The 27,391-nt window shown below is 46.7% G+C and overlaps 1 protein-coding gene across 1 annotated transcript in view; it reads right to left on the bottom strand.

The window, feature by feature from the left end:
- The window catches only part of SLC25A48 (solute carrier family 25 member 48), a 249,519-nt gene extending 223,165 nt beyond the window's left edge, over positions 1-26,354 (bottom strand). The window contains exons 1-2 of the mRNA XM_086931515.1: positions 26,088-26,354; positions 25,825-25,868 (exon numbers count right to left, since the gene is read on the bottom strand). Of these exons, the coding sequence (XP_086787641.1) occupies positions 25,825-25,868; positions 26,088-26,133 (90 nt within the window). The 5' untranslated portion in view covers positions 26,134-26,354. The remainder of the gene's footprint in view (positions 1-25,824; positions 25,869-26,087) is intronic.
- Between the last annotated feature and the right edge of the window lie 1,037 nt (positions 26,355-27,391).

The following is a 27,391-nucleotide window of genomic DNA, read 5'->3' as shown; positions in this document are numbered from 1 at the left end:
AGCCTATTCCAAACAGAAGTATCAGATGCTCAGTACTCAATCCTGACAGAAAATGATAGTAACAATCAACTTATTGTGTGAAGCAGCAATCAAACCAGACTGTCAAAGGTTTAGACCAAAGATATTCCAGAGTTGAAAATTGGGGAACTATATGACGACTCTTTCAGACTTCGGGGTGTAAGGTGGGAGGGGAGAAGCAACCCTGGGAAGGGGTGAGTGAGAGGGGGAGGGAACACGACAGACAACGGGTGGGAGGGGATGAGAAATAGTACCATCACAGTGCGAGCATGTGGACAGACACTAATTAGAACGAATCAATCTATCCTTGGTTCATACTAAACAGAAAGAAAAGAAAGTGACGCCCAGCATGAGCTGGTAGATTAGGAGGCAGCAAAGAAAGATGACAATGAAACCAATGAGTAGTAAGCAATGGGTGTGCTGCAGGCACTTTATAGTACAAAATAACATGCGCAGCGGACAACTCATAGGCTGTCAGCAGGCGAAACTTATAAACACAGAGGAGCATATTACCAACAACTAGCGATAATTATCGCTATGTTGGCTTAGCGGCAATATTATTATCGCCGAGCTCCGCCGATTTTTATCGCAGATAAACCTTGCTATTATCAAGGTTTATCTCAAAAGCAATAAAAATCGGCCGAAATGCATGAATATCGCTGAAAAGTCAGCGATATTCATGCATTACTGAGCTAATGTTCTTAGCCATGTTATCCACCTACCATTTGGATGACATGGCTAAGAACTGCTCTGGGCAGGCGTTAGCTTTTGGAGATATTCGCGCTTAGCGCGAATATTTCCAAAAGTAGGTAATAGGAGATAGCGATGTTAGCGACTGTTTCCAGTCGCTAACATCTTGGCACGCCCACTTTGCATGTCATTAGCGATAAATATCGCTGACATGCAAAGCTGGCCCCAAGATGATCGCTATCTCCTACTAGCTGTCGCTAACTGGTGTTAGCGACAGCTAGGTAATAGGGCGATAAAATTATCGCTGCTTTAGCGGGAAAAATTCCCGCTAAAGCGGCGATAAGGCCCTTGGTAATATGCCCCAGAGAGCCTAGCAACATTATTGATGGTTCAAAACAATCCAAAAGCATGAGTTAACGATTTTTAGATGTAATTAATTATTTTGGACATCTGCAATCCAATCCTGAAATATCTGTCAACAAAATCAGAGATGTATGTAATTGAAAATTGCTCATTTTGTAGGCAGAAAAAAGTACTTTTGAGGAACGTTTCTGTTATAGGCACATTGAGCTGCTTTCATCTTCCCAGCTGAAACACAGCACCAGCTTCTTCTTTTTGGAAACCCAAAGTCCTTGAAAATGTAGCTTAACCAGGGATGTTCCATGGGCATGGGTGAAATATTGGGATTAATGTATTAGTTTCTACCTGCCGAGTGGAATCACGGCTCCGCAGCCAGCAAAATAGATGCCTCAAAATAAGCAAACACCGGTCTTTTGAAGCAGGCAAAGAATGTACAGTACCTGCCTGCAGGGCGCTTCTGGTCTCGAGAATGAGCTGGTGTTTGACATGTGGAGAAATGTTCGCAAATCACAGGACAGCATAAGAGTAATGTTCTGTGCATTTCTCACTGCGCGGACCTTGGAAATCGAGAAGTTGTTTTGCTGTAAGGTATTTCTGCCAGCATTTTACCTTTTTACTAATTTAGGGCGGATAAATGTGAAAAGAGTGGGAATTGGTGGAATTGCTAAAAGTTTGCATCCGCTTACAGTAGATTCAAAACAAAAATAATTCATCAACCACCAGCGTTCAGTCCTGAATAAAGAAGCAGTATACTGTGTTAACAAAGCTGGAATAGTTTAATAGTTAAAATAACGTCCTTGTGCACTGTAAGAGGTCACATCATTGCAGATGTGTGCAATAGCCCAGCATTCACTTTTGACTTGGAACAGGTCATTTAAACGCCTGACATCTGAGAAGTATCCTGCAGACAGGCATCAATAGTACCTACATGGCATGAGATGATAACAAGTGTTTCCCTTTCATTATGCGGATTGATGCTGTTCTTCAAATTAACTGTAAGTAAATCAGAAAAACTCATCGCCCCTCTTCAATGCATTTTGTAGTACGGAGAGAAGTACTACATTAGTACTACTTACTACAAAAATGGTGTAGCAAAGGTAGGGCGGGGGTGGTCAGGCCCCAGGCGGCACTAGTTTTGGGGGCAGCATCTCCTCTGCTCTTCCATGCATTTGCCACGGGCGGCAATCGCAGGAAGACCACCAGCACCCACCCCTCCACTCTTCCAGCAGCCGAGGGCGGCAAAGGCAGGGACCACTGTACTACAAAATGCAATTCACAAATCTATGGATGGAAATCTACAACTCCCCTACTTTTTGTATAGGGAGATGTCCACACACGTGTATATATATTACTTAGTAGTAAATGTGGGAGAGTCCAAGGGGAGTGACTGGACAATGGGGAATACTTATTGCAAAACTGGAGGGGTTTGGGAGGGCCATCCTAATAAAAACACCAACACACAAACGAATAAGACCATTGTATTCACAAAGTACTCTACCAAATTTACTAAAGTCCAAACGGCCACAAAACTGTCACAAATAAACTATAGGAAATAATGTTAAAATATTTAAATTATTTTGACTCTGTTCTTTGCCAAGGTGCATAGTTTCTCACAAAGAGGTTTTGCTTTGTGTTAGAGATGACTATGGAAATATGTGCTTTTGCCTTATTGTGTGTATTACATTTTGAAGCAGTTTTTTTCTATTTTCACTTCTAGCTTCTTTGGAGAACCTTTTCCACCATGATGTGGAGATAAATACATACTTTTCCCTTCTGACACTTCTATGTGATCACACATTACTACACTCTCACTTTTACAGCATCCAGTGGCGTTCTTCAAGTCCATAGCACACACACAGAAATCGCCCTCTGCATTCTGTGTAGGCCAGAAAGATTTATGTAGAAATCAGAGATTGTGTCTCATTGGATGACTGTTTCCCAGGTGCTAAATCAAACAATGGAAGAGAGCTGTGAGCAGCATCTCTCACTGAAACAACATTTGTGTAAGGGGGCATGGAGCAAAATCTGGAAGTATTTTTTCAGTTAGCAGTTTAATTCAATGTCCTCCAGTGATTCTGAGGAACATGCCCATGGCACTCGTGATGCCCCTTAGTAAGCACAATTTGTGCAGTGGGGAGATAGTGACAGGGCAGCCCAATCGAGAGCCCATTCCAGAATACAAGCAGGTACTAGGTTGAGGGCAGTGCTCACTTTGCAGCCTCTTAATTTGATGATTCAACTACAAATTCTGCCATTTACTACAGACGATGCATCTCCCGTCAATATTGAAAATGTTTGCCTATTGAAAACATCAATCATTTTCTGGATGAAGGCTTCCATGAGGAAACTGTGCACCAAATAAGTTTGTGAGGCAAACAGTCTCTGAGGGAGCATGGAAGCACTCTTGGGGCCCCACTCTTAAGCGCACAGGTTTCTTCCACTTCACTTGAGGAACAGAAAAGAATTCTGGGTCTAACGCTCAACATAGTAATAGTCCACAACCCATTGATAGAGTCATACTGGTCAACTTGTATGATTTGGGCAACACTCAACTTCGCACCAGTCAAGAGGACAGATTGCTTTTTGATTTGGTACCGTGTGCTGCTTTTCAATGGTAGTTCTGCTGCATTGCCTCAGGTGCCGAGAATTATTACAGCGGCTTATAAGACCATAGGCCATAATAGTTTAGGTGTCAAGCCCTTTTCTGCTAAAGATAAAAAACAAACTGAGGGGTCGAAGTCTGAGAAAGACGATCAACCCAAAGCAAAATTGGAACAAAAACAAAAAACAGGAAAAACAACAACAGAAACAGGAGTCCCGTACCGCGTCACCAGTGCCTGCGTCTACTGAGCGCTCTTATGACTTACGCGACCGCGCTACAATTAAGTCACTTGATAGTTTTCAGGTTCCTGATCAACGTTCTCCTCGTTCTTTGCAGGACACATCAGCCTCATCGTCCGGTGGTGGAGGCGGCAGCAGAGGACGCGGTGTCCAGCAGAGTCGCGACCAACCCCACCCCAAAGATGGAAAAGGCAAGCAAGACGATTCTTCACAGAAAAGACCCCAGTTTCAGAAAAAGAAAGTTGCTGCTTTAACAGCGAGATATGCCACAGTAGGAAGGCAGCTTCGGAATCAGACGCGGGCGCTGACGCTATTGGACAGTGCGGCGGAGTTTACCATTGTTCGAGAGGCCCTGCGTCCACTACTGAAGGTGACAGCGACTGAAAATGTGTTGCTGTTGAGACAGCTGATACTAGAGTAGCTCCCCCTGATAGGCTTTTTGAAATCTTTTGGGAAAATCTTACAACTACGTATGACATTTTGTTAGCGGAAGCTGACTGGCCCCCACTGCTTTGTACCATACTCACTGTGGGTGGGATAAATTCTCCCCCCAACATGAGATTCCCTTGTGGTCTATGCCACACCCACTACCTCAAAATCGCATGCGGCGTGAAGCGAAAGCTTCATTCGCAGAAATCCTTGAGCAATTGGATTATCAAGGTGTGATTGAAACTTGTGTGTCTCCGATGAATAACCCTCTTTTTACTGTGACCGAGCCTGATGGTTCTTACCATTTGGTACTGGATTACCGGCATCTAAACTTGCATTGACGTACATGTGCAGTACAGAATACCCACGGCTCTGCCCTGGTGGATGATCTTGTGCGTAAAAGGTTTATGACCACACTTGACATATCCAATGCTTTTTTTGCCCACAACCTTTCTGGTTTAAGTAGTCAATGGACCGCTTTTACCAGTGGTGGCACATAGCGAAAATTTAAACGTTTAGCTATGGGCTATAAGAATAGTCCAGTTGTGTTTGCTGCCCCTATAGTTTCTCTTCTAGAGAGAATCGACCCAGATGCGTGTTCCTATGTGGATGACATTTATCTCACAGACGACGAGGTATGGATGCATCTGTGGGCCGTTGACCGCATAGTTTGTAATTTTGCGGACTTTGGTCACAAATTTAACTTTGCAAAGTCACACATTGCAGAGTACACAGTGTTGTTCTTGGGCTATGAGCTCAACAATGAAGGTCGAGATTTGGCTCCTCACTTATTGGAGAAATGCGCACAACTGCGTACTCCTACAACACTGAAAAAATTGCAATCCTTGCTAGGATTTTTTAATTTCGGGCGTACGTACATTCCCGAAAATGCCTAGTGTATCAAGCCATTATATGCTTCAATACAACCAACTTTTACCAAATCGTGCTGGCTGCCTGAACATCCGGCCATTTTGCAGGCTGATCTTCTAGAATCTAAATTCTTACTGACTCGTGATAGCCACATCAACCTGGTGATAAGAATAGTCTCTGGGGTGGTGGGTTTCTCATACCTTACTTTTAACGAAGGTGACACAGTACCTATCGCTTACAAGTCACACTTGTACACTTCGGATGAAATACGGTTTACCACTGTGAAAAAAGTTTTGACAGCAGTGCAAATGGCGATTACGAAAGAAAGTGCACTGTCGCAGGGAAAACGCATGTTGGTTGTTACCCCTTATCCTGCAATGTAGGCAGTGACGAAAGCCAGTGTACCTAATTCTAAAGCTTTGCACTCACGGTGGATACAATGGGCAACATCAGTGAAGTCTCCGTATGTCACGTTCATTTTTGACGCCTCCTTACAGTCGCAGGAGTTTTTGCAGTATGAATTTGTTCATCCTGCTCCGTTGACTATGCGTTGACTTTGCGCCCTTTGAGCGATGTCCATTGTATCATTCACACTGATGGTTCAGCGCAAATCGCTCAAGGGTCTAAGCATGCATACGTCTCAGCTTGCTCGATTGTGGTTGGTACCATGGCGAATGGAGAATTCAAGTCCCATGTCGTACATACACAGACATTAGGGAACTGTACCACCCAGTTAGCAGAGCTCCGTGCTCTGATGCTTGCAGTGGAGTACGCTGATCCTGGTGTGACTACACTTATTGTGAGTGTCTCTTACTACTGTGTCCAGTCTTACAATGACAATCTGTTCTTTTGGACTCAGAACGACTATTGTGACTCCAAAGGTAGAACAGTAAAACATAAAATGATCTGGGTTGGAGTGGCTGAACTTAAAGAGCAACTACCACTCGTGTATGTAATTCATACTCTTGGTCATCAGCGTGTAGGAGTTCACGCTATTGGCAATAGTCTGGCCGATAAGGCAGCGAAGACAGCAGTTTTAACATATTTGGTTGCAGCAGTTACACGTTCCAAAAGAAAGATTGATGATGACATCTTGGCAGCAATTGCCGCTACAGAGAAGGGACGTAAATATCCTACTGGGTTTCCTTCAAAGTATTCTTATCATTTAAGTCCTGATAAAGTTACTTATGTGAAAATACCAGATGTTGGTGACAGATTGATTACCATCGCGGACCGAAGGTCAGCGCTGATTACAGCTGCCCACGAGAGTGTTGCGTCCGCTCATGCATCGTTTCGGCTACTGTATCTCAGCTACAACAGCGTTTTTGGTGGGGGGGACTGTATAAACAGACGTGTGATTTTGTCCTTCAATGTGACATTTGTCAGCAGATCAAACCCTCTACTGCTATGCGCCGGTCCCAGACACAGTTGTACATTTCTAATAAACCACTTGGTTGTGTTTATTTGGATCACTGCGTTCCTTTTTCTTCAGATACTGAGTATAAGTACATCTTAGTTGCAGTTGATTCTTGTACGCGCTTTGTATGGGTGTGGCCCCACCGAAGTGCTGATTCTCGAACTGTCATAAGGGATTTGCGTGTCTTTGTGGGAATTTTCGCGTGTGGCACCTTCCATTCGGACCAGGGTCCAGCTTTCACCTCTAAGGCGTACAAGAATGTCATGAGTTCATTGGGGGTCCAGGTCAAATGTTCTTCTCCATTCCGGCCTGAGGGACTTAAATCAATCCTTGACAGCTAGAGTTATAGGTACCGGACAGAACTGGCTAGCCCATCTCAATGGCGTATAGCGTGCTCTTAATAATCTCCCTAGAAAGTCTCTGGGTGGGCGGACCCCATACGAGAATCTCTTTGGTATCAAAATCTTTGTCCGGCAGCTTCCCCCTTTGACGTAGATGAACATTGTAATGTTTTACAGACTCTACAAGTGACGAGACACAGTCTTGCAAAGGAACACAAGCCCTCCACATCTGATGCTGTGTTGCAGATTCCGGTAGTTGGCTGCCTACCCCGAGTCAGAGAACTTGTCCGAGAGAAGGTCGAGAACAAGAAAGAGTTTGGCCCCTCATATAGAGCTCCAGTTCCTGTACTTGGCGTGCAGGCTACAAGAAAAGTCGTTTTACCTCCACTTCCAGGTCATAAGGAAAAAAGGTACATCTCCATTGACAATGTCAAATTACACAGAGTGGTCGATTCTTCTTAGTATGACACCTGTGGTCTCCTGTTTATCGATACTGAAAAATTCTGTTTTGGCTCCTGCTCCTAACAACAGGCCTGACGTTGCCATCAAGATGCCTGCTGTTTCAAGTCCTTTATTGAATACCCCACCTGATACTCATCTTGATGATACTGAGTATACTTACCCCACAGACTTATAGATGCCCGATTTACAAACCTGCTTTGCAACTGAGTCTAGATTTTCATTTGATACTAACTCTACCATATTGAAGTCCCCTTCGAAAATTTCTGTTTTTGCTGGATGGTTTAAAAAAGAATTTTGATACCCCCCTTGGACTAACTTCTGGTTGGTGCTTTTTTCAATTTTTGGGTTTATGTCAATTGGCTTTGTGGTGTATTCTTTCCATCTTGTGAATGGACACTATGTTGAGGAAAGACCTTCTATTCGACTAATTAATGGAACATTGGCACCCCATTCCTCATCACACAGATTGAAGAGGGAGCTGACTTTTGTAAATGTTACTGCTTGGCCCGTCTTAGATGGGATTGTATGGGATGCTGTTAAATTTCAGATTCACGGTCCCACAGAAGTCATAAATGTCCCAAAAGTATTGAGAGTTTCTGTGGGGGATGTGATTAAACAAAATATACGCTCTGATGATTGGGATGCTCAAGCCGTGGAGGCTTTGCTTTCAGATTTGAAATATTATGCTGCTTTTGGTGCTGAGGATTTATATTTATATTTAGCTAATAATGGTGATTTGTTCTGTTATCAACAATATGGAAATCACTATTTGCATAAGGCAAACATAAGGAGGAATGTAGTTGATTATACGCATTGGAACATTGCCCCGCTCCTGTTAAAGGCAGCTCAAATTCTCTTTTAAAGACATTCACTTATTTTACTGATTTCAATAAGTCAAATCCTAATGCATTTTATTTTAAGATGTTCGAAAAGTCCTCTTCCAAGGTTAGACTTACCCACACAAAATTGTTATATTCAAAGTCAATTCTTGACACATTGGCTATTGGGGGCTATGAACTGTGGAAAGATATTATTGATCTTAAATCTGTTTGGGGTTCGAAAAGTTGGCAAGTGCATGGCACAGAGGCTTTGCATCGTGCATGTCTCATCCCGAACCATATGTTGCATTTGAATTTGACTATTTCACAAACCACTTGCTTTGGATTGGCTACTAGTAAAAAATTAAATGCTCCTTCTTTTCCAGAGTTGTAAGAGTACCCCGGTTGGGATAATTTTACCAGTATATCGATAAGGGATTTATAGACCCTGTTGCTGAATTCTACTTTTAACGTATCCAGTTTGGATCCTAAGTGTTGTTTGTTGTGGCACAGAAGGGCAGATTCTTGCCAACATCGTTTTCTGGGTTTAGTCCCTGGCTTAACACAAGTTACGGTGGATCCCCATTTTGAGATTGACCATTCTGTAACTACCTTTTCTGTAGGCAAGCTGTGTCAGAATTAGCTCAAACACTCCACTTTAGCGTCAGTAAAGCTTCATTTGTATAAATTGACTTACGATGTTGATCTCAATGACTTTGTGAAGGGGCCTGCTTCCGGCAGATCCAAAAGGTGGATACATGCTATTTACAACGAGGTTTGGAAACTGTCCCCGATTGAGGCTACTTCCCGCTTAAGAGCTATAGATAAAGCAAATTTAGAAAAAGTGCTCGCAGTTGTAGATAACAGCATTAACACACTTTTTTCCCGCATTTACACATTAGATAACACTGTTTCTTTTGTTGTCGATATTGTGCAAGAAGATGTCTCCGTTTTGTACCATGGCCAATATCAATTGCGCTCCAATATGAAGTTTGCATGGACTTTACAAACGTTAAAGGCAGGTAAGGTGCCTTAGGACTACATCAACTCGTCATTATTTGCCCCTTTTAATTTGACTGACAGAGAGCAATTTATGTCTATGAAAGATGCAACTTTTTCTATGTTACATATTGAAAAGTTAGAACCTTTGCCGTTTTCTGTGGCCGAGACAAAATCTGCTGTGTGGCTCGTCCATGGGTTAAGGACATTACCTTTTCCTTTGTTCGAATTCAAAGCTTGCATGAAGTATTATGCATTTGGCAGGTATGAACTTCTGGGCACCACTTATCTCCATGAAGCTTGGTCACTACCATTTACCTATAGGTGCCTGAGGGAGGGAAAAGAGGTTTATTTGAATGGTGAAGATTGCACAACAACACCTGATCACTCACTAATGTGTAGGAATATCCAATTGCAAGGCTTGTGTAATCAAAATGCACCTAATTTGGTCTGTGTCTTAAAAGGTACTCCGACGCCGGCTATCACACCCACATTCACATTACTAGTAAACGGTAGCTATTTACTTTTAAATAATTAAGATTGTTGTGGGATGCTGGCTGGAATTCCTTACATCGTTACGGTCTCCGAATGTGTAGTTTGTTGTAAAAACATGATGTTTCCTCCTCTACATGGGAAGCTGGATGTTTCCATCTGGCCGTCGATTCCGACCTTGAAAGCAAAGTTCAACAAGATGAGCCGAATAAGAGCTCTTTTGTCCCAGAAAGAAGCCGCCCTTACATCTGCCCATGAAACATTTGTCCTTCACGTGGCAAACATCCGCACAGAAGTGCATGCATTATTAATAAACCTCTGCATTTCGGGGAGTTAATTCACACTATCTTTAATGCCTCCCCAGCTACAGGGCTGGCTCACTTTTTTTAAATTGTTATTAGCGGCCTTGTGACTTCCTTCCAAACTATATCGGGTGTGTTCCCAGCATTTTTTCATTCGATTTTTTCCAGCCTCTTTGGTGGATTTCCCTTGATGCTCGCTCTGGTTGCCGGAGTGCTTCTACTAATTTGTTTATTTAAGAATGGATGCACATCCTGTGCCACGAGACAATTTGCCCCGGCTGTTGCTGCTCCGCAACCCAATGCTTGATTACTATGGAGTGCTGCCTCTGGCTACATTGAGTGCAGTTTATGGATTATCGTTTCGATTTTCCTTTTTCACATGCGTCCAGCCTGGCTTTCTTTGCCTGAGCTGCGATTTTGAATGGGCTCTGGATTTGTGTCTTTGCAGTAGGGTATCTCTCACCGCAGATTATAATCAACTGATGCGCCCCTTAGTTGCTCATGAATTGCTTTGTTCTGGCGGCGGGATTATGGCCTTTGCAGCGATGCATGGAGTCCCGGGACATGGGAATATTTTTGCAGCAGCGCATGAATTCTTGGCATGCAGTTATAGTGAAGTAAACCCGAGTTGTCCTCTGATGGTACTAGAGGCTCCGGTTGTTGAGGAACATGTATGTTCATTCCCGTTACTAAATTGGATGGCTGAAATGTTTTCGGATGAGAACGATGACTTCCTGTTGGGGGCTGTTGCAACGTACTGTGCATATACACTGTTAGAGTGAGGTGCATTTCCTTCTCTCTCATGCATTTCCTTCTCTATCACATGTTTGTGCTCCATAGGATTGTATCGAGAGAAACATTTATATAAACTGTCCAATTTGTATGTATGTTAGCATTATGTGCTCCTGCTGGTTGGATCAGCTCCTATGAGCTGGTCTGACAGATAAGTGTGTGGGCCGTTTTTTAGGTCTCGCCTGCGTTGCGACGCATGCGCTGCTTAACCTTGGCGAGATCTATTGTTGTTGCTTTTGTGTCTGGCTCTCTGGAAGTGGGGTTGGTGTCCGCCTTGTCTCTCTTAGGCCCCGCCGACACTGACTGGATATTTTGCTCAGACGTGCGCGTGCCTATGAAAAAGCATTCTCGGCACTCATTGTGTGCATTTTTATACAATAACATGTATCTCGCCCTGTCTCCTGCTCGGCGTGCCTGGCCGGACAAAAGATGTGCATGCATAGGGTGTGTGCGCATGGCTCCCTTTCACTTTCTTTTGCATTGTATTGCATCCTGAGTCTCGCGTCTCTTTTGAGCACGGAACGCGTGCATGGCGTGTTTTTACATTCTTGTACAAACGGATTCCTGTTCACCCCTCGCTCGCTCCCTCCCTCCCCCTGTCCCGCTCCTCCTTTTTCCATTGTGTGCTGGTGCTGGTCTTTTCTTTACGAGAGAAACAAAATATTCAGGAAGGAAATGGGCTGATGTGCAATCAGCCTCTAGTGTGTACCCAGCACCAGGCGGCTGCGTATGGACTCTGCAATGAGAGAAGCAAGGCTTGAGTCTCTGCACGTCACAGAAGACCCCTGGGAAGAGGACGCCCGAGGACACCACCAGGTAGGTTCGTCCGTGTGCAAAATGGCAGAGACGGCGGAGGCGAGGGGAGGTAGACAGAGAGACAGATATCTCTTAAGGGAAAGAGGGGGGTGAGACTTCGCATCCATTTCACAAGGCTGAACAGAGTTACTTTTCTAGTTAGAGAGCAGTGAGAGTAATTGGCCATGCGTGTCAATACTTTGTAGAAACAAGTTTGTTTAAAGGTCACTGACAGTAGCTTCAGCCGTGCTCTTGGGGGTTTGTGGTATTTTCTTTGTGGACTCACTGTTCGAAGCTCAAGGCTCCTTGGCTAGGACAGCACAGGGTTGTGTTTCTCCGGTGCCCACCATTTCCCTGCTCCCTGGGGTGCATATGTAATAACTCTGTATCCAATGGTCAGTCTTTGTGTCCGTCATGTTTTGGTGCACCTCAGCATGATGCATGGAGCAGTAGAGTTCCGCCAATGGCTGAAATCACTTTGAGTGATGTCACTGCCGCTCTGCCTTTCAGAAGCACCACATCCCCACACACAATGTAATTCCCATCAGTGTCAGGAACTACATCCACCCGTCTGATGGCACTGGGCCCCCCAAACCCAAGCTTCATTCGAGCTTTGGAACAAATAAACAATACAGAAAGGTCATATACATTGGGTGGTGTAATACTTAAAAGGAACGATAGTTTCAAGGAGTGCGGACGGGTAGGGAACGTTGGGCCTTCAGCTCTCAGAGTAATAAAGACACCAGTATCTGGGTGTTTGTAGGGGCGGATGGGTTGCCATTGAGAGAGTGTTGCGGTTCGTGCTTCGGTGCGTCCTGTCTGACCCTCTGATGGGACAGTGGGTCAGTGTTACCGTATGTGTCCTCGACGCTATGGACGCACGTCTCTGATGCTGAAACTCCCCGACTGCGTGTGCCATTTTGAACTCTGGGAACTTTTCACAAATGCTCGCCTGCAGAAACATTTTCGGTTTTAACTTTTGTAATTTTATACTTTGGTCTTAATGTAATGGTTTTAAGTAACCACACAATAAAGTTATTCATTCATTCATGATGCTGAAACTCTGTGCATAGGTTTTTACACCCTAATTTACTGGTACTACTAGAACGTTTAAGCGCCTCTCGGGGATCCGAAAACAGTCATGCGGACATTCTGTGTTCTCCATGCAGGCTGCATTACAGCCGGTGTGGAGAACATGCCCACCCCTCCAGCCCTCACTCAGATCAATCACAACGCTGCATGGCAGCACTGTGATTGGCTACAGGGAGCCTGAGAATCTTGGTGCTTCCTGCATCCTGTCTCTCCCAAGAAGCCAGGAAGAGGACGTAGGAGAAGTGGCGGCCGGACCAGCTGGCTGGCCGGGCGGTAAGTGATCTTGTTTTAACCCATCTCTCCCCCACCCCGCCCCACTGCTGTATCCAGGTAGCAGCCACTGCAGCTTGTTTGTTCCTATATTTCTGCGTGGATGCCATTATAGCAAACAACTTATATTAAGAGTCATTTTTTATGTTTTCCCAAGTAGAGTGGCGTTGTATAGAGTGGAGTGGAGTGGTGTAGGGTGGGGCAGTCGAGTCAAGTAGAGTGGAGTAGTGTATCATGGAATAGATTGGAATAAAGTGGCAGAGGGTGACATATAGGGAGTCGCATAGAGCGTCGTAGACGGTATGCAACGGTTACCACGCATTTTTACAACGCGGTACCGTTAGCACGCTACTTTTACCACGCAGGTCGTTACAACGAAATGCGCTGGGGGGCGCTCCAGTATAGTAAATAATTTAATTTACTATCCAACTCCTTTCCCTAGAGTCCACGGGGACTGGAGTTGGAATGGTAAATTAAATAATTTACTATCCAGCGCCCCTCCACGCAAGTCGTTGTAACGACTTGCGTGGTAAAAGTAGCGTGGTAACGGTACGCGTTGTAAAAGTACGCGTGGTACCGTCATACATCCGTCATAGACTGGAGTAGTGTCTCAGAGTGGCATAGATTGGAGTAGAGTGTTGCAAAGTGGAGTGGAGTAGAGTGTAGTTGAATGTCATAGAGTGTGCTAGAGTTTAATGAAGCAGAGCACCATAGAGTAGAGTATTGTGAAGTGGAGTGTTGTAGAGCAGATTAGAGTTAACTGGAGTGAAGTGGCATAAAATATAGTGTTGCAGAGTAGGTTGTCGTAGAGTGCATTGGCATAGAATGTATTGGTTTTGAGTAAAGTCGCATAGAGTGCATTGTTGTAAAGTGCAGTGGCATAGAGTGCAGTTGCGTAGCGTGCAGTGGCATAGCATGCAGTGGTGTACCTTCCAGCGGTGTAGAGTGCAGCGACGTAGAGTGGAGTGGCACAGTGTAGACTGCAGTGGTGTAGAGTGGAGTGCTGTAGAGAGGAATAGTGCAGAGTTGAATAGAGTAGTGTTGAGTGCAGCCACGTAGAGTGCAGCAAGGTGGAGTGGAGTGGCACAGGGTAGATTGCATTGGGGTAGAGAGGAGTTCTGTAGCGAGGAATGGTGCTGAGTGGAATAGAGTAGCGTAGAGTGCAGTTGTGTAGAGTAAATTGTTTCAGAAAAGAGTGAAGTAGCGTAGAGTGTAGCAGCCTAGAGTAGAGTGTTGTAGAGTGCAGTGTCATAGAGTACAATGGTGCAGAGTAGATTAGTGTGTCTTGGAGTGGACTGGTGAACAGTGCAGTGGCAAAGAGTGGAGTGGTGCATAGCAGAGTAGTGCGGGGTAGAGTGCATTAGTATAGGGTAGATTTGTGTGGAGTAGAGAGGCGTTAAGTGAAGTGGCACAGAGTGGAGTAGTGCAGAGTAGAGTGCAATGACGGACTGTGGAGTGGCATGAAGTGTCATTGTGTGGATTGGTGCATACTAGAGTCCAGTGGCATGGAGTGCTACAGAGTAGGAGTGGAGTCAGGAAAAATTGATTATGCATGGTGTGGTAGCTCACAGCCATTACAGGCAACCCATCTTCAATTGAAATGACCATTACATTTGCACAGACATACGTTTTACTGATTAAAGAATACAGCGCATAAATGAAAATATGTGGAAATGTTATCACCAAGTGAATTGATTTGTTTTGATCTTATTAAAATATTTGTTTCCGTCACACTTTAGAATTACCAAAAATTGTGCTTCATTTGTGCTTCCTGAAATACATGCACGGTTCATTTACAGACATTTTTTTTTGTACTTAAAAAAAAGTTACATTGTACAGCAAAAATGTATACATTTTTAATAGCTTGTTGTAGATAGCGGTCCTTGCAAATGTGAATCTCCACTGTGGTGTCTTGCACCAATAGCCAGGATAGAACAAATAATCCAACTTTAAGCTGGACACCCACCTACTTTCAACTACAATGCCATATTGTACAGCAAAAATGTATATATTTTTAATAGCATGTTGTAGATAGAGGTCCTTGCAAATGTGAATCTCCACTGTGGTGTCCTGCACCAATAGCCAGGATAGAACAAAAAATCCAACTTTAAGCTGGACACCCACCTACTTTCAACTACAATGCCATTCATGGTAGTCTGGGAGAATAGGGCGTCCTACATTAGGAGGAGAACCATATTGTATGTGGAATGTACTTGCATGGTCAGATCCGAAATTCAGGAGCAGGCAAGAGTATTTGGAAATGTCTACGTTTAGGGAACACACTGTGTTTCTAGGTGGTTAGATGAGTTGTATGAACTTTCTGGCACCCTCTTCTTTTAAGCCTCTGGTTGGCAGCGCAGTTAGAAACTGTACCATGGAAATAGTAGACATTTATGAAATTGTCAGCTTTGGAGAGAGCAGAGTGGAAAAATATGCAAATCAGACAACTAATGTCAGGAAAAAATATGAGAGAATATTTCAAATTAAAAAAAATATTTTTAAGCAACTTTTGATAGGCTCAATTAAGTATGATTTTATAGCTGAACTGAGTCAATTAAAAAAAAAGATTATTTTTAAGCATGAATCATTTAAGACTAGTATCATGCATTTGGGTCATTATCAAGAGTTACTCAAAACGGCAAATTTTCATGGGCACTAACCGTCAAGTTGTCTGATATTCTGTTTGTATGGACTATATTGTTATATGTGAAGTATGATTATTTTATGTTAACCTTCTACACGTCAGAGAGCTCAATGAGCATTTTGGTTGGAAAGAAATTTGCACCCCTCCCTGTTGCTGGTGAATAAAATGAGGCAGCATGAGGCCCCTTTTCAGTGTCCAGTCCTTAGCAGGCCACACCACAGCAGTGACTGGCCTCTGAACACAAACACATCCACTCCTCCCCCAAGATACCTGAAGCATCCACAGTTTAGCTCCATCAGGCTGGTGCCAAGTTGTTTGATAAGTGGGGAGCTGATAGGGTGTTAAATAAAGTGATTGTGACTTGTTACAAATGATTAGAACCACTAGAGTCAAGGTTCCTCTGCACAGGACCTTCATGCAGAGAGATCCATGAGTCCTCTGAAGAATGGTGCCCTGGGCCTGGGCCCAGCTCGCCCCTGCCAAAAGCTGGCTCTGTAAGGCTACAGCCTTCTCTCTTCTGTTCAGCTTTAAAAGTCAAGCACAATTACAGAACATCTCTTTCTGAAGTCGGGCTGCCAGTGATTAATTTGGTCAGGTGATTGCAGGTGGTGCCCATGGCACTTATTTTTGGGTACCAACACTTATTTTTTTGTTCTCGGCAGCAATAGTGCATGCACTAAAGTATGAGCTCTCACTTGTTTTTAGGTCTCGCCTGTCGATGCGCATGCGCATCGAGCAAGCGAGAGTATTGGGACTTATCCACTCTTTCCCCAACTTGCAAGGAATCGTGGCGATTCCTTGCAGTGCCCGTGACTTTTAAGCTCAATGCGCATGCGCATTGAGCTTAAAAGCGCGTGCACATCAGTTCCCTCAGCCGCACTCCAGGCCCCTGCTGCTTTCACACCCCCTCCCCGCTCCGCCCCCTCCCCTGCCCGCCGTCTGTTCCCTCAGCCGTCTGTACCCTGCTGCTTAACACCCTCTCCCCCGCTCCGCCCCCTCCCCGCCATGTCGCATTTCTCCTCCCCCCTTCCCCACAGCAATGCCCTCCTAACAACACACACACCCTCTCCCCCGCTCCGCCCCCTCCCCGCCATGTCGCATTTCTCCTCCCCCCTCCCCCCTCCCCCCTCCTGGGTCAGGTTACCCTGCTTTCTCTTTCGCTTTTTTTGTGGTAAAAAAAAAAAAGCTGTCACAAGCAATCAACATAGAAACAGAATACATACCACCAACGCAGCAAAAGACGTGGGTGTGCAAACGTCATTCAGCAGTATGAATTTTAGCTTCAATGGTTTTAAACAACAGCACAGAAAATTATAGCTTCGACGTGACTCAGTCATTTTAGTGCGTTCAACTGATGACTCCCACAGAGAGCAAAAGCTGGCTGTGATTGTTGATATATTTGAGAGATGCCCTTGTTACAGCTTATTTCTCATTTACTTGCTGGGTGTTTTAATTTCAACACTATTCCAAAATTACACACCAAGGTGACTCCTTATGGCTGGTTCTTCTGCGAAGCCATGAGTGACGCAGCAGAGAATATTCGCTCTGCTCTTTCACGCCCAATATGCGCACACTAATGGGCGCGGTGAGAAGCCCGAGGCGCTGTGCTTAAACCCTCTCTGACACCAGGACCAGGGGCCTGTGTCTGCAGGCGACCCCCCCCCAGAGTTTGTACGCACTATTTCTCCGAGTGTAAGTGCATTATCTTAGTTAGCCCAGCTCAGAACCAATAAGAGGCGAATAGTGTTCACCACTTCTGAGCTGTCCTGCCAAAGAATCCTGTTCTAAATCAAAGAAATGTCGAGATAAGTGAATTCAGTTTACGCACTGCCGCCGAGAAAAAAGAAAACAGGCGTCCGTCTCTGAGCTGAGGCAGCGGAGCCCATCATGATCATTTTGCCCCACAACCATAATTTAAATTAGCCAAGGTCGATGCAATTCAACATGCGGTGTGTTATGACCCTTCAGGTCGAGTTCGCAGTATATGAAAATTCTAAGAAAAAATCCACATTTTCTTACAGTGACTTATTCCTGATCTTTGGACTAAACTCCCACAAAACAAGGAACGCAAAAACGCCAGTCTCACCAACCATCCCTCCAGTAAGATACATAAACAGAGCACAAAGTTTGCGAACTTACTATTTTGGGGGGTGCTCCCGGGTGCTAATTTTGCTCAAAACTTGACAGAGGATAGGTGAATGCTCATCAAACTTGAAGTTGCACCTTGTCGTGAATCACTCACCCTCAACCCCTCCCCCTCAACCCCTCACCCTCACTCACCCTCACTCACCCTCACTCACTCACCCTCAACCCCTCACCCTCACCCTCAACCCCTCACCCTCACTCGCCCTCACCCTCACTCACCCTCAACCCCTCACCCTCACTCACCCTCAACCCCTCACCCTCACTCACCCTCAACCCCTCCCCCTCAACCCCTCACCCTCACTAACCCTCAACCCCTCACCCTCACTCACCCTCAACCCCTCACCCTCAACCCCTCACCCTCACTCACCCTCACTCACCCTCAACCCCTCACCCTCACCCACCCTCACCCTCAACCCCTCAAACTCACCCTCACTCACCCTCACTCACCCTCAACCCCTCACCCACCCTCACCCTCACTCACCCTGACCATCACTCACCCTCAACCCCTCACTCACCTAGCGCTTAATTGCCTTGTTGTGACTATTTGGCGCCAGACTGCATTGCTTGAAAAGTTTAACGCGTGTCTCAAAAGCAAGTTTCATACCTAGCGCCTGACTGCTTTCACTGGTAACATCTTACATTGGTAACGCTTGACTGCATTACATAGAAAGTTGACGTAATTGTGGCTGCTGCTGCCATCTGCTCTGTGAATTTCTAACGCTGCCTTACTGGGTACATTACTTGGAAATAGAAATTAGTTTTAGCCGAGCTCTGTTTTCACTTTCCATTCTCCATTTGGTGTCTGGTTTGTTGCGTGTTCCCTTGACCCGCCTACCCTCCCAGCTAACCCTCCCACCCACGAACAATACGATCTCCTCCTCCTTCCCTCGATTGTGACCACCTGGACTTCCATCTAAGTGGCCGCTCCCCTCACGCTCTCTGACCACGAATTCAGCCCGCTTTCCCAGCTGTTAAAGCGTCTCCCGAACTGCTTGGTATCGTTACCCATAGAATCTTTGCTGTTAATTCATCTGTTGACATAGCGCCTAATCGTATTTTTATCACAGCATAGCGCGCGTGTAGCTTTTTTGAAGAGCGATTAATTGTATTTCAATTACATTTTATTCATTCACGTAGCGCAAGGAAACCTAGCGCTTAATTGCCTTGTTGTGACTATTTGGCGCCAGACTGCATTGCTTGAAAAGTTTAACGCGTGTCTCAAAAGCAAGTTTCATACCTAGCGCCTGACTGCTTTCACTGGTAACATCTTACATTGGTAACGCTTGACTGCATTACATAGAAAGTTGACGTAATTGTGGCTGCTGCTGCCATCTGCTCTGTGAATTTCTAACGCTGCCTTACTGGGTACATTACTTGGAAATAGAAATTAGTTTTAGCCGAGCTCTGTTTTCACTTTCCATTCTCCATTTGGTGTCTGGTTTGTTGCGTGTTCCCTTGACCCGCCTACCCTCCCAGCTAACCCTCCCACGCTCCGCCCCCCCACTATCCATTTAAGGTTAATGACCCAACGCGCAGCGTCCACGCGCTACGGACACGCCGAAGGTGCGCCAAAGGTAAGCCCGTCTACGCCCGTCCGCGCCTGGACCGCGCCCAGCGCCAGACCCCCTGTCCCTCGTCCCTCCCAGCCCCCCCGCATTCCCTACGATGCCGCCACCCTCCTAGCCCTTAACCCTGGTCGCGCCCCCAACTGCGTCCAAGCCGCTCCCGGACGCACCCATGGACCGTTCTCCTGCTTCTCCTGCAAATTCAGCGGCACAGACAACATCTCCGCTACGACCACAACACAGATTCCCGACCCCAACCACCTAGAATGCATCCTTCTCAACACCCGCTCGGTCCACAGGCACGCCATTGACCTTTGGAACCTACTAGACACCATCTCTCCTGACGTCGCCTTCCTAACGGAAACATGGATGAACGCTTCCTCCGCCCCTGACATCGCCATCGCTATCCCTGATGACTATAAGATCACACGCAAGGACCGCACCGACCATACAGGAGGTGGAATAGCTATCGTCCATAAGAAATCCATCCGCATCTCAACCAGCTCTGACGTCAACCTCGCCAACTCCGAACACCTTCACTTCCAGATCCACATCGACCCCAAGACAACTCTTAGAGGCACCCTCCTCTACAGACCACCAGGACCCCGCGCAAAATTCAGTGAAGACATCACGGACTTCATCACCCCACACGCGCTCCCCTCCAAAGACTACATCCTCCTGGGAGACCTCAACTTCCACCTCGAAAAGATCAACGACCGCAACACCGCCACCCTTTTAGACAACCTCGCCAACCTCGGACTTAAACAACTGGTCACCTCCCCCACCCACATCGCAGGTCACACACTCGACCCTATCTTCACCTCCAGCAACCACGTCTCCTTCAGCCACACTACGGATCTCCTCTGGACTGACCACAGCTGCGTTCACTTCACCTACAATAAGCCGAAACCCATCAACCACCCCCAACCAACTCTGCAAAGAAACTGGAACAAAATCACCTTCGACCAGATCTCCTCATCGCTTCTTCTAAACCCCCCAGACCTCTCTTCTAACGCCAACGAAGCCGCCTCCAACCTCACCCTTTGGTTATCCAACACCGCCAACTCCTTAGCACCACTGAAAAAACGTCATCACAAACTTGGCAACAAGAAGGCCTCATGGTTCAACGATGACCTCAAGAAATCCAAGAAACTGTGCCGCTCCCTTGAAAAGACCTGGAAAAAAGACCCATCCACCAGCAACAAGGATGCCTTCAAAAGCGCCATTCGTACTCACCACCAACTGATCCGAAAAGCCAAGAAAACAGCATTCAAGGACCGACTTGACAACAACGCCCACAACAGCAAGGAACTTTTCAACATCGTCAAGGAATTTTCCAACCCCTCGGCCAACTCCAACGACATCACCCCCTCTCAAACCCTCTGCGACTCCCTAGCCTCTTTCTTCCACAACAAGATTGCTGACATCCACAACAGCTTCGACAACCAACCCGGAAGCCAACCCACCCTACCATCTGCTGACCATCTTCCCCCCGTTAACACCCTTAACGCCTGGAACCCAATCTCCACTGAGGACACCATCCGCCTGATGAACTCCATCCACTCTGGATCCCCCACAGACCCATGCCCTTACCACATCTTCAACAAAGCAGACTCCGTCATAGCTCCGCACCTCCGAGACGTCATCAACTGCTCCTTCAACTCCGCCACCTTCCCGGAAGACTGGAAACACGCTGAACTCACCGCCCTTCTGAAAAAACCAACAGCAGACCCCACCGAACTCAAAAACTACCGCCCCATCTCGCTTCTTCCATTCCCGGCCAAAGTCATCGAGAAAGCTGTCAACAACCAGCTCGCCGCCTTCCTCGAAGCCAACAAATCACTCGACCCCTCACAATCTGGCTTCCGAGCCAAACACAGCATTGAGACCGCCCTCATCGCAGCAACAGACGACATTCGAACTCTACTGGACAACGGAGACACAGTCGCCCTCATCCTCCTCGACCTCTCTGCAGCCTTCGACACAGTCTGCCACAGCACCCTTTTACAACGCCTCAGTAACATTGGAATCCAAGGAAAAGCACTAAAATGGATCACCTCGTTCCTCACCGGAAGAACCCAGAGAGTCCGCCTCCCACCATTCAAGTCCGAGGCCTCTGAAATCATCTGCGGCGTACCACAAGGATCCTCACTCAGCCCCACCCTCTTTAACGTATACATGAGCCCCCTTGCGGCCATCGCTCGCCAACACAATCTCAACATCATCTCCTACGCGGATGACACTCAACTGATCCTTTCTCTCACCAGGGACCCCAGCACCGCCAAAACTAACCTACACGAAGGAATGAAAGAAGTCGCAGAATGGATGAAACAAAGCCGTCTGAAACTGAACTCAGACAAAACAGAAGTCCTCATCTTAGGTACATCCCCCTCTGCTTGGGACGACTCCTGGTGGCCGGAAGCCCTCGGAAAAGCACCCATCCCGACAGACCACGCACGGAACCTAGGCGTCATCCTGGATTCTTCACTCTCAATGAACAGACAAGTCAGCGCCGTATCCTCTTCCTGCTTTAACATTCTTCGCATGCTCAGAAAAACATTCCGCTGGATCCCCTCCGAAACAAGGAAAACAGTCACCCATGCTCTGGTCACGAGCCGACTGGACTACGGAAACACCCTATACGCAGGCACCACCGCTAAACTCCAGAAGAAACTCCAACGAATCCAAAACGCCTCAGCCAGGCTCATATTAGACATCCCACGCAACGAACACATCTCTGGTCACCTTAGAGACCTCCACTGGCTACCCGTCAATAAGAGGATCACTTTCCGACTGCTTACCCACGCACACAAATCACTCTACGACATCGGACCAGATTGCCTCAACTCTCGACTGTCCTTCTACACCCCCTCCCGCCAACTTCGCTCCTCCAGCCAAGCCTTCGCCACTGTACCTCGCATCAACAAGACCACCATGGGAGGCAGATCCTTCTCATACCTGGCTGCCAAAACATGGAACTCACTCCCCGCTTACCTTCGCCTCACCCAGAATCACCTAGCGTTCAGAAAGCAGCTTAAAACGTGGATATTTGACAAATAATCCTCCTCCCCTTTCCTTAGCGCCTTGAAACCCTCTGGGTATGTAGCGCGCTATACAAATTTTATGACTTATGACTTATGACTCACTCATCCTCACTCACCCTCAACCCCTCACCCTCACTCACCCCACTCACCCTCACTCACCCTCAACCCCTCACCCTCACTCACCCTCAACCCCTCACCCTCAACCCCTCACTCACCCTCACTCTCACTCATCCTCACTCACCCTCAACCCCTCACCCTCACTCACCCTCACTCACCCTCACCCTCACTCACCCTCAACCCCTCACCCTCACTCACTCACCCTCAACCCCTCACCCTCAACCCCTCACTCACCCTCACTCTCACTCAACCACCCTCAACCTCACTCACCCTCAACCCCTCACCCTCACTCACCCTCAACCCCTCACCCTCACTCACTCAACCTCAACCCCTCACCCTCACTCACCCACCCTCAACCCCTCACCCTCACTCACCCTCAACCCCTCACCCTCACTCACTCACCCTCACTCACCCTCAACCCCTCCCCCTCGACCCCTCCCCCTCAACCCCTCACCCTAACCCTCACTCACCCTCCCTCACCCTCAACCCCTCACTCACCCTCAACCCCTCACCCTCAACCCCTCACTCACCCTCAACCCCTCACCCTCACTCACCCTCACCCTCACTCACCCTCAACCCCTCACCCTCACTCACTCACCCTCAACCCCTCACCCTCAACCCCTCACTCACCCTCACTCTCACTCACCCTCACTCAGCCTCAACTACTCCCCCTCACCCTCACTCACCCAAAACCCCTCACCCTCACTCACCCTCACCCTCACTCACACTCACCCTCACTCACCCTCAACACCTCACTCACCCTCACCCTCACCCTCACTCACCCTCACTCACCCTCAACCCCTCACCCTCACTCACCCTCACTCACCCTCACTCACCCTCACTCACCCTCCCTCACTCACCCTCACTCACCCTCACTCACCCTCAACCCCTCACCCTCACTCACCCTCAACCCCTCACCCTCACTCACCCTCACTCACCCTCACTCACCCTCACCCTCACTCACCTCACACAGTGCAATAGTTCTCAGACCATTTCAGTTAGAGCTTTTAGAAATGTTTATGGCTTTTTTTATTTGTAATACTTTACCATTGGCTACAGGAAACAAAAATGCTAAACATTTACAAAAAAACCCATAAACAATTCTAAAAGCACTAACTCTAATGGTGCGAGACCTATTGCATTTCCATTGCTTGTTTTACAAGGGGCTAGAACCCACCCACTGCTTGCCAATTGTTTGCTTCATTGTCACTCTGATTTGCCGCCAAGCAATTGACCAGAGTGTGCGAGCTTCACTTCTTAGTCTTTCATCTGGAGCATGAACCAAGTTCTCATTGCTTAATCCTGGCTAGGGTCCTTCCGCTGCTTATGCTGTGCTTGGGGCACTATTTTTTTTTTATTCTTGCCCTCGCGTTGCTCTTCCGTGCTAACCCCTTGTCTCTGTTGCTTCTTCCCTCCCATATTCGGTTGTTGTCCGTTTTCGTTCTCCCCTGTCACTCCATCCTCCTGTTGTCCGCATTGCCTCATTACTCCCAGACCCCATCCTCCTGTTGTCCATCTTGCTTCTTTCCTCACCTCCCACCTTTCTGTTGCGACCCCCCACCCGCCCTGGGGGAGGGGGGGGGGGCGCTAAGACTGGGCCAGCGCTGGTCGCGTCTAGCCCTCTTTTCACCCACCCTGTTGCCCATTTCCAACCACCCTCCCTTTGTCCTTTTGCCCCCTGATCCTTCTCCACCCTCTGTGCCGTTGTCTGAGTTGCCACCCCCACCTGCCCTTAGGGGCAGGGGGAGAAGGACACGGCTAGCTCAGAGCCGCATCATAGCGCTTTCCTTCTGACATTTAGCCACACTGCACAGCAGCCACACTACTGTGCAACATGGCATAATGGCATTGGCAAAGCCAACAGCTCTTGAAAAATGGAGACCTGTTGGCTTTGTCAATGCTTGGTGCTCGTCAGATTTGGACCCAGAAAAAGTGAACGAAAAAACATAAGAGAGAAAGAAGGAGGACGACAGAGACGGTAAAGCAATGCCAAAGGGAGAAACCAGGGGCGAAAAAGAAGTGCAGGTATGAGTTTGAGTGGCAGGGAGTGCCTGGTGATGGATTAAAAGAAACCTGGGGGGTGGGGGTGGAATCAAGACCACAAAGCCTTGGTATTCAACACACACCACGGCCTCCTGCAGGGCCGAGCTACTGAGACAAAAGTTTGGACCCTCCCGGCACTTACTATTTTACAAATTAAGCACTGCATCCAGCACATCACATGGGTGTCCTTAAAGTGCAACGCTTGGGGCCCCAAGACCATTTGGTATGTTGATTATTTAATCGTGGGTCATTAAGGAGTTAAGCCTTAATATCATTGCCTGGCCTCAACACTTCAATGCCCACACCACTCCCTAGTCGGAGGGGACGGGTATAACACACGCTTCCTACGCTCAGTCTCTAGAGCGTACGAGGACAGCAACCAGTTGTGTTTTAACTGCCATGGGATGTATGCAATTATCACAGATGGCAAGAACTACTTTATAACGCAGATTTAACACGCGTCGACCTACCTTTCTTCCGCGCTGGCCGGGACACGGCCTGTAATGATATGCGCACTTTAATGACTGTGAATGAACCCTCTGAATGTGAAAAGGTGACACACCAGGGAGTGTCCGTGCGTGTAAATGTAAACAGTTCTCAGCATGGGGGCGGCCCTCCGTCCTCCTCGTGCTTCACTGCTCCACTCTGTAATCACCAGGAGACACAACGCCCTTTCAAATGAGTCCATTCACCTTAACAATGTTCAAATTAAAACGTTGCACGTCACAGCTAATTTCCCAATTCACCAGTGCGATCAAAAGGCCTCAATGCATGATACTGCACTGCGTATTAACTTGAATTATTATTAAACAACGTCGTTATTTGCGCGATCCTGTGTGCAGTGAAGCGCCTAGAGGCAGGTTAACTTGCACATCACCCTGTCTGAGAGCCAAGTTATGAGAACACGGTTGTGGGAACGGCTTCTCCTGTGCCAAATGCGCTACTATTGCTGTGTTCGAAAGGGAATCCTGTGTAACTACGCGCTCTCACCTATTGGCACAAGCCCCTGCGTATGTTACGTGCCAGTACTACCACCAGGCGCTAGTTAGAGTTCCTTTTCTGGAAACCGAGACGTGTAGGAAAATCACATTTCGCTTCCAAGTATCTGGTTCCACATTGAGATATAAAGCGTCACTGCTTCTCGCGGGCATGCGTTTCATTTTACCCGCGGAGCAATGCCATTGCCACAGGCTGCTTATGGGGGAGTGCAAACGTAAACAGATCTCCCACAAACAATATAAGGCCAGGTTCACTCTTTGAGTCGAAAATGGCTCTTACCTTCACTGTATCCAGCGGGTGTCCGACCACAACCCCAGCAGCGCCTAGAAAGTTGGAGAAAATATCGTGAAATCATTACATGGTAAGAGACTTCTAGGAAATTGTAATTCAGCACATATGCCACTTGACAGCGCACTGTGGCATGTGGTGCGGTGCCAGCTACTAGCGGACCCAGTAGGGGAGCACGGTAGCAGGCGTATATTAAATATATAAATATAAATACCTGAGGCAGGGTGTTTACATATCCTCTCAGTATCACTTACCGCCAATCCACCCAGCTACAAAGTCGTCCAACTGGAAACTGGTCATTTTTTTTCGGAGCTGCAAACAATCTTGTCATCTGTTTTGTTTTGAAGGGTCCCCGTCTAGGTTGGCGTTGCTAAAAGGCTTTCTTGGTTTGCTTCCCTTCGGTTTATAAACAAAATAAAAGTAGAACTACCTCCATGCTGCGTAGGCTGCCACTTAAATAGGGTCTAGCTGCTGGGGCTTCTGCTTTCAGCCTCTACCCTCTTCTAAATAGTGCCTCTTAGAGCGTGTCATACGGGCTCGCTCCTCTGACAGCATTCCTTGCATCTCTTAAAGGGGCAGAGACAGCTAGCGTCTTGCAACCTGAGTCGTTCCGCGGACGGGACTCCAGCGCGGCTAAATAACTCCCCAGTGACAGTTCAATTCACAGTTGCGTCACATCATTCATAGAAAGACTTGTATTGGAAAACAAATGCGTCATATCATTCACAGAGAGACATGTTTTGGAGAAAAAAATGAACCATTTCTAAAAGTTTACCAACTGCTTTGCTTGTGGCATGCCCAGTTAAGTTTCAACGGAAAAGAGAGTGAGTGCGTGTGAACTGAGCTTCCGAACGCGCGCTAGTGATCGTATTCTCGAATCATTTATTTATTTATTTTTGCGGCTTTATGATGCGTGAGCATTGCCAAAAGGCGTTAACATGCGTTACACAGAAGAGCAATAAATTATAATGAGTGATAATAGATGAGCGATAAGGAGGTGTCGAAAATGAATCTAAGGCAATAATCAGTTTTACATTTAAAAGTAGTTAAATATGTGGGTGCATATTTCATTTAAGCTTAAATGAACTGTGGGTTCTAATCGCAATTCACATATCCACATCACAATAAATGGTAGATGGCGATAACAAGATGACAATTTTGAGGAAGTTTAGACTTTTAATGTTATCTCTTCAATTAATCAAAAATGAGTGGAGGGCGTAAGGAGCACTCCTTGTTCACGGTAATTTGATTTATCTACTGGTGCTCCGATTTATCAGGGTAGTCAATCCTGTGGATAAGCGGAAGTTTTGATGAGTTTTTGGACCCACCTAATCGGGCACTGTTCACTTAGCGCTCCGCGCCTTAATTATACTTAACACACTTATTCAGTTTTAATACTGGTATTTATTCTTGTTGATCTTTTTGATAAGTTTCATTCACTCATGTATTATTTTCATTTCATATATGTTTCATTTTCAGAGTCGCCCCTGATGAAGGCACCGTAGAGGCGCCGAAATGCATTGGGCTCACATGTTAAAATTTTATGTACCGCTTACTG

Source organism: Lissotriton vulgaris, chromosome 7 (genome assembly GCF_964263255.1).
Source record: "Lissotriton vulgaris chromosome 7, aLisVul1.2, whole genome shotgun sequence".
NCBI classification, from domain to species: Eukaryota; Metazoa; Chordata; class Amphibia; order Caudata; family Salamandridae; genus Lissotriton; species Lissotriton vulgaris.
Note: the sequence above shows the minus strand (reverse complement) of the source record. Positions and strands in the feature narration are given on the sequence as shown.